Below are 13,534 nucleotides of genomic sequence, written 5' to 3' on the forward strand. Positions count from 1 at the left end.
GTAGAGCAGAATATAGTAGAATAGAGTAGAGCAGAATAGAGCAGAATAGAGTAGAGCAGAATAGAGTAGAGCAGAATATAGTAGAATAGAGTAGAGCAGAGCAGAGTAGAGCAGACAGCAGCCGTGGATGGTAATAGTTGTGGCAGCAGCAGGGTCTTTGTAAGCCAGGACAGTGAGGTAGTGTACAATGTACAGTTTGGGACAGGGGGTCAATGTACCCATTTGTCTTCATTTGGGAGGGCTGGTGGATGGGACAGGGACTAGCTAGGAGGAGGGGGCGGCACTAGCCCTCCTGTCAAGTGGTGTCAGGGGGTGTTGAAATGTATTCGGCTATCTTCACAAAGCCTGGGAAACTCTGATGGAGCTTAACCATAAGGATATACTATATACACTGAGTGTACAAAACATGACATAGACTGACTAGGTGAATCCAAGTGAACGCTATGATCCCTTATTGATGTCACTTGTTAAATCCACTTCAATCAGTGTAGATGAAGGGGAGGAGACAGGTTAAAGAAGGATTTTTAAGCCTTGAGGCAATTGAAACATGGATTGTGTATGTGTGCCATTCAGTGACAAAATATTTAAGTGCCTTTGAACGGGGTATGGTAGTAGGTGCCAGGCACACCGGTTTGTGTCACGAACTGCAACACTGCTTGAGTGTATAATATAGTACATAAATATAATAATGTTCTAATTCTATTTCTATGAGCTGACTGCTATTGGAACCCAGAGAAAAATATACATATGTAGCCTACAAACTGTGTCAACTTCTATAAGACATTCTGAACTCCTTTCTCAATCAGACTCCTGTCTTCACCTGCACTGTTACATTGATCAAAAGTACAACAAAAGGCCCAAAGAGGTGCTAAAGGAGTTCCACATTTCTCATTTCAGTTACAGGCCACATTTTGGGATTCGTTTTGGAGAGTGAAAAGGAGTGATGAAGTTGGCTAAGAAGCAGGCATCCGCATAGGGCTGTGACCTCTACATGGAGTTGTCTTGTTTCCATGGAGATTTATGTACACGGTGCACACAAAAGAGGGCTAAGGAGGTAACATGGGCTGTTTAAGCCTTGAGATATTTGCCGGAGCAAAACCCTGCTGCTAGTGACATGCGGCTGATACTGAGATGTAAAAACCTGGTTTCAGAGCACCAGGGTTGGCGTAAGATCATAAACAAGGGAGAAAATAAATAAAGAAAGAAAGAAAGAAAGAAAGAAAGAAAGAAAGAAAGAAAGAAAGAAAGAAAGAAAGAAAGAAAGAAAGAAAGAAAGAAAGAAAGAAAGAAAGAAAGAAAGAAAGAAAGAAAGAAAGAAAGAAAGAAAGAAGAGAGAGAGCTTTACCAACACTAAATGTAGCTGAAAGTAAGACCACATCATTTTCACAGCAACAGGGTAGAATAGTGGAGTAGCAGAGAGAAGAGAGATAAGGGGGAGGGATGTTTAACAGGAAGAGGAAATCAATAAAGTGGGCAGCCGAGCTGGGAGGGACTTGTTCTAAGTGGATTAGACTGGGAGAATGTGTTCGATAGGTTATGGCTCCGAGTGAGATATTCACCGCAGGCCCAACAGCATACTGATGAGATGAGCCAGAGCTGAGCAGCACAGGGTTGTGTGGTTCACACTAAACAAAGCCTTCACCAAATGTCTTAGCAAAATTCAGGATGAAGTCTTCTCTGTTACATTGGAACTATTAATTATTTTATTGTTGTATAATTTCCACTTTAAAAACCTATTTTAAATGTGAACAAACCATCCCTCTTCACGTTCAATATAGTGAATTTGTCCTGTACATCAAGTTTAATCCAAACGTCAACCATGCTTCTATTGACTCCACCGACAGAGACTCTGGAAACAATAAGTGGACTACTGTACTGTGCTAACAAAATAGCTCTTTGTCATCCTAACCACAAAACAACAACAAAAACATGGAATAGTGGTGTCTTTAACACTGTGGGTCTGCAATGATTTAGTTTCCCACTACTGGCATCCTCCCAGCCATCCTTCTCTGGCTATGAGCCCTGGGCCTGAGGCAGCTGTCACATGAGTCTGGGGGTGACTTGATGGAGAGTCAGTCAGAGAGGGCTGGGCAGTGTGCCGCAACTCTTGGTGGCAGAGGAGGAGAAAGGAGGAGGAAGGGAAAAGGGGGGAGGGGGAGGGGGAGAGGGGGCAGTAGGGATGTAGTGCTTAGCCACAGACCTCCGCTGTGACCCGGAGGTCCAGAGGTCAAACTCACTGCCCCTGACCATGCCTCAAATGCAGCCAGCTGGAAAACGAGGGGCACACAGCTCAAAGCGCTACCCCACGCAGTGCAGCGCAACCAGCCGGCCAATGACCAGAGAAGACAACCGACCAACATTGACACCACGCCAACCTCGGAGGGAGCAGATCTTCTGCTGCCTCTCCCACTCACTGATTCGAAAACCTAACAGACGGACAGGGGGACAGGGGGAGGGGCGCAGACTGACAAATGGTTATCAGGGGACCACTGGTGGTCTGGGAAGCACGACGGCTGACCCCAATTGTTGGGTTCAACGAGGGGGGAGGGGCTTTGCAGGTAGTCCCCCATCACCCCCTTAGGCCAAAAGCCCCCTACTCCACTTACGCGCTTTGGGGCCAACCGTGTTTTCACAGATCTGTTTTGCGCAATTAAACATCAGAGGACACCCCGCCACATCTCTTAGCTGAGGTCAAGGCGTTCCATTCCATGTCTGGCTATCGTAAAACAGAGCCGCCGTTTTAACATGGCAAACCGTATAAGAGGGTAATCCATCCGGATCCAGGACCTATCAGGACTGTCAAAAAAAAGCTTGAAAAATGAAATGGGGGAAGGTTTAGAGAAGTAAAAATATGACTATGTTTTTATGACCATGTTAACTTTCAGCACTAGGATAAAGGGGAAGGGACTTGATCCTTGACATCATGGGATCCTACTGTGGATCAACCAAGCCTTTTCTTTCACTGGCTATGAGTTATGCAGTTTTTTTTCTTCATCATGGACTCGGAGATCACTGATCTTCTTAAAAGTTTAATGAATTTGTTAAAAAATCTACAAGAAAATAATTCTGACATTTGAACATAAAAATTATCTAAATTCAAAGCAAAATCAGACAAATGAACAACTTTGGGACACCAGTTTATAGACATCAGTTCTCTTTCACAGTACTCATTAGTGGGGAAAAACATTGGAGGGGACCTCAGTCAGCTATCTAAAAGAGAAGCACTCAGACAGCCCCATCATGTATAAGAGGCACTTAATTCATATTAAATAACTGGTCTTTTGAGGCTCTGAGTATATTTCAACAATAGTGTTCCTCTTAGCCTAGAACAGAGCAAACACAAAGTGTAAAAAAAGGGTATTCCAAGTCGGATAAATCCTAAATAAATACTACAGAATCTACTAAATCCACTGAGGGATCTGTCATTGGGATTGGAATACGATTTTTCCAAATCCTTCCTCAAAATGTTCCCTTAATCGTCACAATCACTGTTTAGCTACTATAGGGACCCAGAGATGTATCCGAAATCTCATGGAAATAAAGAGCTTTGGGTTGAGTAAATGGTGTGCGTTCTTATTTGAATATTTGGACAAATAAGTCTACAGTCTACACTATCCTTGAGTGTTCATATATGATAAGCACAATGGTACCTTGTGCTTGTGAAACAGTGATGACTTGTGAAATGAATCTGAATGAACAGACGCCCTATCTCCATGTCCTGACATGACTTAAGCAAATCTAATCAGGCTTGTTATTATCAGAAATATTCCCTCTAGCAGTGGAATTTGATATGCGAAACATCCAAAATGGTACCAAAAATCATAAATTACAATACGAACCAGAAATGTTTGATGAACCCAAGGTGGTTACTAGTTTTAGCAGCAGCACATGGCGAAGGGTATTATCCCATGCCAGTGGGTTTCCATTGAAAAAGACTGGCAGGATTGGCACAATGGCTCCCACAACCCCCACACCCTGCCCCCACCCCCTTCCAGCTGGCATTCATCTGGGCATGCACATGGGTGCTGCTAGGGCAGACTTTGACCAGCTAAGTGCGTCTATGCCTGACAACAATGGGTTGAGAAACCTCTCTAAAATTCCCCAACTCACTCACTGAGCCAGCGACCTTTCTTGGGCATCAACCCTGCAAAGTTAATAAATACGTATAGCTCAAACTCAATTTACATAAACATTACATAAGAAGCCAAAAAGAAACAGCTGGCACCAAATAGTTTAAGAGGGTTACTATTTTAACAGATTTGAATGCAGCTACATATTTAAAAACATATATTATTCACCAGGGAGAATACTAAAGTCCAAATGGAATACGGTGAAAAAACGTATGACATCATTTTTTACTAACGATTAACGGAAACGCCATACTCTGTCGAAGCGGGGCATCAGTTTGGCAGTTTCTTCTTTGTGTTTGTTTGTTTGTTTCATGCAGTTGCAGAAGAACAAAAGCATGGGGGTTCCCATTCTGCCACCGTCAGAAACTTTCCAGCGTGCCCACTGCATTGCGGATGCCAACCAACGAATCAAAGGCACGCTGCAAGCAGACAAAGAGGGTTTGATGCCAACCTCGGAACCTCTAACAACCATCACTGGCGTTTTCCCTGTCTGCCTGCCTGGCACGCCGCAAACAAAATGGCGCCCACCCCGCACGCTACCACAATGTGGCTACATTGTCTAGAAAGCTGGGCACTGGTAACGGCATGCCAAAGACTGCCCTTTTCTCTATACTCGGCAGCATTTTAAAAAACTGTTGAAAAAATCGTCTGAAAGTCTCATTCAAAAGAAATGGGGAACAGAATGTCCGTCCTACTGCAAATGAAGGCTCGATATGTGGTATCTAGGTTACTCTAAAAATAAATATGGTAAGCTGCCAATACGGGAAAAGCTGAGTATTCTTCATCACTTGGGACAAATATTCATAACTGAAAAACATACTTTTCAAATACTAGGATTCCCCAACTTGGTAACTGCATGTATACACATTGTAAGTGGCAAATGCAACATTCAGACACATTTTCTTTTTAAATATCAGCCAATTATATTAACACAACCTGTAGTGTGCAGTGTGCTTTGTAAATTCTTATTACTTACATGATATAAGTGGACCATATTTGAGACATTTTGTGGTGTGCTGTCTGATACTGTTCATTTGTTAACAGTTCAAATGCGGCAGATGCAAACTAGACATGAGAATCAGCGGCACCCTACAAAAGACACAAAAGAGGGTCTGATGCCAACCATGGTGCCAGTGGCAACCATTATTGTCTCTCTGCTGTGCCTTCTGCTTTCCCTGGCACTTATCAAACACAAAATGGAGGCAATGACAATGAGCTAGCTAGACTGTCTGCGTTTCCTCTCCAACAGCCAATGCATTACGGGTACCTTACTGCATGTGTTGGCGTTATCGTTGGAGCATTTACTGTGGCCCAGCTTAGACAGGTAGTTTTAAATAACTTTAAAATTCACACTTGTTATAATTTTTTTTACAAAAGGTTGAGGGAATAGTTGTTAATGTAGTAAAGAAAAGTTAAAAGTGGCAAATACCTAAGAGATTGAATAACAAAACAACCCTATTTGCCAGAATATATATCCGCAGTGCGGTATTGGTCTGAGAAAATGATGGTTCTTGTCAGTTTCCTCTTCTTACAACAATATAAAGATCACGTTCTATCGTAACATCTAGAAATACTATGACCACTTTTGAGTTTATAGGCATTACGTGAATTTCTGTATTACAAGTTTCCATTCAATTTTAAATGTCCTATACATTTGCAATTTCTTACCCAACAAATCATGAAATGTAATGTATATAGTTTGCCATTGTTATCTATTTATGAACTATTTTAGCAATTTTGCCAATTTGATTAATTGACTATATGCAACATTTTAGGTAACACATTTGTTCATTTAACATCTGTCTCCAAACCACATTTATCAGTAAAAATCTAGTGCAGGAACTCCTTGTTACAACAACTAGATTAAATATCCAATCAAAGATCAAGACTGATATTAACATTTGTCAGGATAAAAATAGCAAATACTGTACATCCATCAAAATGTACAAATTTCCCTTTTTGCCTAAATCCCTTTTTCAAAACCATCAATTAATTACAGTCACATCAAATTATTTGTTTCAATTTCTATTATGTTCAATGATCCAAAAATGTACAATCCATTTTGTGAGCACATACTGTATCTGTGTCCATGAGTAAAACCCTCTCTCCTTGTTCAGAGACTATTAAATTACAGTACTTGTAAGTTGTCAGCACTATAATGTAGTAAGTCTCTATAAAGAGAACTTGTGTGTGCCTAAACAATACAGCATGCACAGCACATACAAAATAGGCACCGGTATTTGGAAAACGATCAAACCAATCAGAAGAGAAAAGCAATCCAACATACTATCTTGTCTTCTATTGTCTGTGTGTGCATATCATGTTGTTGTTGTTTTTTTTTACTGGTTGCTTTTCTTTTTAAAGGAACATGCCTGTTTGCAAGAGTGTTCATCTACATTGATGACAGGCCAGCTTCCTTCTAAAGCCACCATAGCTGAGACACTCCAACCAGCCAATGAGGCTGCCAAAATGGCAGCGGATATGACCCTTGACCTTGGTCAACCCCAAACTCCACCCACCCAACCAGTGATTCATACAGTAAGCAAACCTACCTTGGTCCTGGACATAGTATGCTAGAAACAAGTCCAGTTCCTTGACCGACACGGTTATGTGATGCGGCTGGACGCAAAGTGTTGGGTTGGTACAATGCGGCGACTTGATGAGGCGCTCTCCATCTGTACTTTCCAACGGGATGCCTTTGAACAGGATGACCATGACCAGGTCCAAGCGCCACACCTTGTCGGCCTGCCGCAAACAGTCGATCCGCCGGATCTTGCCCTTCTGGTCAGGGTTGGAGATGACACAGCACGGGTGCTTCTTGCCTGTCACGCTGAGCACAAAGTCCTCACGGTACTCCTGGCGGATGTCCTTGCGGAGCTTGGCGAGGAGCCTCGAGGCCCACTTCTGCTTGATCTCGGGCTTCTCGCTGAGCAGTTCGTCCTTGACCACGCGCTCCTCGTCCTTGGACATCCGCTTCTCATGCTTCTTGAAGTACTTGCGTTTCCTCGCCTGGAGGTTGAACCACGTGTAGGCGATGGCACGGACGTGAGGGAGAAGTGCCTCGATGAAGGGATGAAATTCATCCTGAAAGGCAAGGGGAAGACAGAAAATAAAGAGAAGTTAGTTGGCATAGTCATGTCAAGAGACCTTTTTCGCAAAAGTTCAGCCAGAAGTCATCCTGAACAAAATATAAATATAACATATGCACATTCACCTTGTTACAGGAAAAGGCTGACAGAATACAGTTGACATTAGGCATTTTGTGGTTACAATACAGTAAAATTACAACAACAAAATTAAACAATTATGTACTGGAGACAAACCACAATTTCATGACTGTCACATATTGACTCCTATAAGACAGTCAAGTCTATCTGGTCTGAGAATTTATAGGACAAATCTGTTCAGAAGCTGTTTTACCATCTACAATACGGCTGGGATTACAACCGAGAAATAACAATCTAGGTTGATGAAGATATGAGGACGCCACTGTGTTTATTACAACCGCCAACACCACAATAGAATGTAGTCAGGTGCTGTTCCTGTTTCCCCGAGCATGCTCTGACTAGGACTGCTGGGTTGTTGGCACAAGGAGCAAGCGCCTCTCACACTTGCATTTCTCTTATCAAACCGTCTACATTCCAACATGTACTTGCCCTTCACTGGGAATGGAGAAAGGATAGTCTGGAAGGGGGGACTAGAGTGTAGTGGAAAATGTTTGCATAACTGAAGGGGCAGAAAGGAGAAACCTCAACTCCCCCCCTTTCCTTCAACACAAACAGTCACCTTCCATGTTCCAAAGGCAAGGAGTAGAAGGTAGGGAAAAAAACATATAGTACGCTTCAACCTAGAGCCATTATTGACATAGGTTTGGGACTATGTTTGCGGTCCCACGCCAAGTCCCTTAATGTGTTTTCATAGATGCATGGCACTTACTCAGAGTCATTCCAAAATCTAACCAAGGTTGACAATGAAAATGGCATCTTGGCACAACCTGCAGATTCTATGTACAGACTTAATTAATACACTTCCCAATTATAATTAAATATTGCAAATACTTTTAAGTTTAGACAAATCTATAGCCAACCTAAAGTGCTTTATTACAATTTTAACATAAATAATCAAAACAATCTCATATTCTAGTAGCTGTTAGGGCTGAATAAACAGCAAAAACATTACCATTACAATTTTTAGGTCATTAACATGTCAAATTCAATGGCCTTGGAAGAGTTAAACCACATATTGTTCTTTGTGTAAGAAGGCAGATGGGCTCTGGGAAAACCACAGAGATCCAATCCCAGTTATCTCTATGCTCTTAAACTACCCGCTGGTGTTTTCATGAGAAAGCCACATCGTTGATCTGCACTGTAATGTGCCAACAAAACTTGACTTTGGGCGCTGAACTAACACACTGAAGGCAAAATCTTTCATCAATAACAACTCATCCAATTTTTAACAAAGTATGAACTGATGCTGTTATTTTTCACTGTATAGCCCTTTTTCTTTAGAAAGTGAGTTTCTTTGAGATAAAAACAATGTTTTTTGAGTCTTTGTTACTTTTTTCTAGTCAATAACTGTGAAAGTGATAGGACATTTTAAGCAAGACATTAGTTGTTATAATAGTGAAGTTAGTTTTTTATAAGATTGCCATTACCTCACCATAAATGTCGATAGGGTAACAGTAAGGTATATAGGATATAAATGAGCTTTACTTACAAAGTGACCATAATGGCATTGCATGTCCTATTTGCTCCATTATAATGAATTGCATTTATACAGCAACCAATTCCAGCTCATAAACTCCTAACTTCTTCTCTAATATAAGAAAGTAAGCCTAGTTTGCACAAAAAATTAAGGTACGCCTATGCTACATTTCTAAGGTAAGCCTTGGAATTGCATGTGGTGCTGTTTGGATAAGAGTGTCTACTAAATGACTAAAATGTTAAATGTTTAAGATAAATAAGTTGGCAAGGGCCTGTGTGCAGTGCACTTTAGTTGAGACCATAAAAGCACAATCCTCTTTAAGCACAAACTAAACCACATCTCAGTCAATCCCTTACTTTAGCCAAGGAAAATATAAACAGTCAAATTGAGTCAGCCAAAAGCCATGATACTCTGTCCAACCACTTATCACTGTTTTCATCTTCACTGCAAGTGGCTCACATGCAGCTCGAACTGAGTGAAACTTTCTCCTGAAACGCACTATGAAAAAAAAGTATTGTCCAATATTACCAGGCCAAAACCAATTTGGGGTAATCTAAAAAATATATATATAATAATAGTAGTCCGTTTATGTGTTTTAGTTTACACATCAAACACAGGTCAAAGGAATGAAGTTGAGATTTTGTATAATATCATCCGATAGCCTGATTCACGGCATTTTGAAAGAGGACTTTTACGCACTCATTGGAGCTAGCTTATTTACAATACACATGGGGGTACTGCACAGACTCTTTTGGCTTATTTTCTCTCTCACTGGTAACACAAATGTTCTTTCTTACTCAAAATGAACTTGTCATTCTATAACACTATAAACAGTATTTCATGCACTTTAAATCAACACACATATTAGACCAGGTGAAAACCATATCAATACCAAAATCTACACAAAACCAATGCGTTTAGACACTTTTCATCCTGCTACAATATATAAGCATTATATAAGCTAACGTTGAATAAGATATACGACAATTTTCAAAGCATTGTTTTATCAATATTCGTCTGGCATAGTGCAAGTTATTATTTTGTAACTAAGCTACTAAATCAATCACGCCGCAATAGCCTATATAATAATCATGGCACATAATCGATAATAAGAAATCAAAACTTAAAAGCATTGCGTAGGCTATACCTGAGTAAGACAAATTGGAGAGTACATCATCAGCCAACAGTGTACACAAAATAGGTACTTCGATTGATTTCTCTGAAGATCACTTTATCGCGCCATTCTTCCTTGTCCGTAAAGCACCATGCAATATTGTGGAGAAGTTATCCGCGTAAAGAATGTCTTATCCAAGAACATCAGTGAGATTGTGGAAGTCCAAACAATCCCATGTCTCAGTTCAAATGGAGACGATATGGCAGATAGGCTATGCTTTTACAAAGAAGCACTTTGAATGTCTTTATGGCTATCTCAATCCGAGCCGGTGCAAATTAAAATAAATCTCGCTACTCTGGAACCGTGCGCTTTATAATGTGAGAGGTCCATTCATAAAAGCATTATGTAAAGTATAGAAAGCGCTGAATTTTGGATCCCCACACTCTTCTTTTCAAACTTGATAGCCTAGAATATCGACCCGTACACCCTCGGTCTGCGCGATACTAACAAATCAGTCCGTAAGATTTTTCTTCTCACTTAATTACATAGTCATACTCCTCCCCCTCCAACAAACGCATTCCATTGCCATCGGCCCACCTTCTCGTCTCGCTCAGAAAACACAGCACAAAACGATTTCTCTTCTCTGCCCCCTACCCCGGGTAAACAGTTGACTGCTTCCAAAACTTTGACCCACCTGAGGTCATTCCAGTTTACGCATGACCCACCACATAAACGAGACTACAATGTTTTCCACCATGACAACACATAGCTGCGACCTATGAGGTCTGGACTAGTGATCCAGACTCACCATTTAGGAACTACTGGAACAGAGGACAGGAACGGCCTGTCAACGAGTCCAATCCTCTATTTCACACTAACCGCGGCACTGACGCTTCGCTTCAAGTCCACAGTAATATGCATGCCTGAGGTCGCCTAAACTATAATTTCGTGTCAAACAAATAGTAAACTATGTTTTATTTTAATCCTGACTGAGAGACTAAAAAGCGATGATGCGTAAAAGTAGTCTGGAGTACTTCGCCAATGGCACGCCTGTTTTTCAATGCAAAGCGCGGAAAGGAATATCGTCTTCATAAATTCATGTTAACATTTTCCTTTTCATGGAAGTCACGGCTCATTATTGGACTATATCAGTGGTGTAAATATGGTGGAGCCTAAATCGGAACAATTATCCCTACAGCTGTGCTCTTTTTATCTCAAAAAGCGGTTGCAGAAAACTATATTGCGCCAAATGCATTGCATGTGTAACCTCCTATAGAATTGTTCCACACATTCCAAATGTAGTTCATTGCCAACAGAGGGGCGGGGTAGGTTAACGCAGGATGTCTGCCAAGTTAAATTCTCTTTTAGGCGCTAACTCCTCCGACCAATGTAACACATTAATGTGACTCAAATGTCCCCCCCACCCGACCCCCCCGAACCAGAAAAAGAAAAACATAAACAATCGTATATCTGTTAATAGTCTTGTCCACTTGTCATAATTATATTCCCGCTCAACCAGACCGGGTTGTGGTGAAGCGCAGGTCAATAATAGGAAAAATACAATGTTGTAACATTTGAAAATGACACATAGCAATAATAATCCACGTTCACGTACCATTGAACTGTATTGCATTGATTTTAAAGGGGGATCCTGGAACCTGGGTGAAACAAGCCGGGTGCCTTCACATTTCTCACGTTCAACTTTGTGCTTTGCAGGCTTTTTCTTGTTGTAGGCTAGTGCTTGCAAAAAAATCAACACCGGAAGAGAATTCTTGGCAGAAAGGCGCGTAAAATCAAGTCACCGAGCACCTCGGCTTTTTTATTCCTTTCTCTTCAAGTCTTACTTTTCTATTGGTTTTGGGTTGTTCAATTGCTGAACGCAATCCAGAAGAGGCTGAGTTTTCGTAACTGGGCAGGTTACACCTTCCCTGTCTGACTGCCGCCCGCCTCCCGGTGCGGCTCTGCGCAGCCAAAAGAGAGCTCCGCACCTAGAACTTGGATTCTCGCCTCTCATTGGTCAGTGCGGCGGCGGCATCAGGACTTCGCTCAGTAGGCCCTTCACTTCCGTTCGCTACTCAGTGTTTGTGGTTTTTACTTGCATGTCAATACATGATAGGCTGCAAACTGCTGGACTGGCAGAAATTGTGGTTATTCAGGGTTTATAGATACGAGTTAATGTAAAGTGGCAAACAGCAGTTGAAACAAAAATAAAGCTCGGTAGAAAGCTGAGGGATGTGGCTGGATAAATGTAACCACTCTCAAATTCATAGCCAGAGTTATGGATACAAAATATAAAAACAGTTTGAACCATGTTTTGAGGCCATGTAGTGTTTGTTTACATTTATTTAGTTTACAAACATTGCAGTAAAACAAGCTTATATTTTGAGTTCTGATGGGGTATGACAGTAGAACTAAGCTCATGAGGCATTTATAAGTTATATTCTTCAAGAATAAATGGGTACAAATCGTTAAGTTATATATAGCCTACAAAAATGGATGTATCAACTGCAGATTACCCCATTAAATTATCTGTGGTTAGAAGGAAAACCAAAGAATGTCATTATCCACGTTAGGCATATAATCATAATACACTATTATTATCAGGCCTATATTACAGGCTATACTGGGATACTACTATACTACTAATAATAATCCTTATAAAATTGCTAGTAATATTATTATTAGCATATTATCATGATTATTATAGGCAAAAACTGTATACAAGTTTTGGTTTTTACAGACTGTAATTTCAAATAATTAGCTAATTGTACTAAAGGCTACCAACAGTAAAGACTACTGTCCTTTATTGATTTGAACTAATTAGGTTTAAAGAATTACTCGTGGTGAAGTACTTCCTTATTAATATGGAAATCTTTGATATTCTATATGAGGAGGCCATTGCATCAAATTTCTCTGGACCAATACAGTAGGGAGGTTCAGACTTGGGTGACTCCAAATGACAATGGATAATGGACTGTGACAGGGTTTATACAGTCCAAAGACTCTGTATTTAGTTTTATACATTGCCATTGTAGTTACATATTTTATAATTAAACATGTTTGATGAATGATAAGTGAATATAGCTCCAGAGGATGCGCCATAAATAGGCTACAAATGCCCAACAGAACTGTAGATTGTGAATATGGCCTAGAGAGTCACTGAACCTAACCGCCTAATAGAATAAAGCTGTTTTGAAAGTTATTTATTTATTCTTTATCATTTGTATAACTCCGAAAAAATATATGTATAGGCTATATCATTTTAAGTGTTTGACACAGATATCCAATCAATGCAACAATATTCCATTTGCCAATTAACATTGATTGTTCAGAAATCCCGTTATAAGAGCAAATGGGGCTGCTTTATTAAGTTACTTCTTGATATTGTCCCTGACATGCACGGAGGGGAAGAATGCACTATGCAAAAACTCACAGGCAAATTAACTAAACAAGAGATATATGTTATAGCATGTGTGCACATCATTTTTGCCTATCTGGCCAACACGTTTTACGATAAATAGGCTACCGGTAATTAAGAACTTTTTCCATTTGTCCTCATCTGATTTCAACTCATAAGCTCGGAGTT

At 40.6% G+C, this 13,534-nt stretch overlaps 1 protein-coding gene across 7 annotated transcripts in view; it reads right to left on the reverse strand.

Annotated features, from left to right (window-relative positions):
* The window catches only part of LOC121554746 (nuclear factor 1 B-type), an 87,037-nt gene extending 75,151 nt beyond the window's left edge, over positions 1 to 11,886 (reverse strand). For 2 of the 7 annotated variants that reach the window (XM_041868483.2, XM_041868476.2), the window contains exons 1-2: positions 9,982 to 11,101; positions 6,683 to 7,214 (exon numbers count right to left, since the gene is read on the reverse strand). In XM_041868483.2, the coding sequence (XP_041724417.1) occupies positions 6,683 to 7,214; positions 9,982 to 10,011 (562 nt within the window). In that variant the 5' untranslated portion in view covers positions 10,012 to 11,101. Of the gene's footprint in view, positions 1 to 6,682; positions 7,215 to 9,981; positions 11,104 to 11,563 lie in introns of those variants that run through there. The other 5 variants (XM_041868478.2, XM_041868481.2, XM_041868477.2 and 2 more) reach the window with 5 other exon arrangements.
* Positions 11,887 to 13,534: the final 1,648 nt, after the last annotated feature.

Source organism: Coregonus clupeaformis, chromosome 39 (genome assembly GCF_020615455.1).
Source record: "Coregonus clupeaformis isolate EN_2021a chromosome 39, ASM2061545v1, whole genome shotgun sequence".
Lineage (NCBI taxonomy): Eukaryota > Metazoa > Chordata > Actinopteri > Salmoniformes > Salmonidae > Coregonus > Coregonus clupeaformis.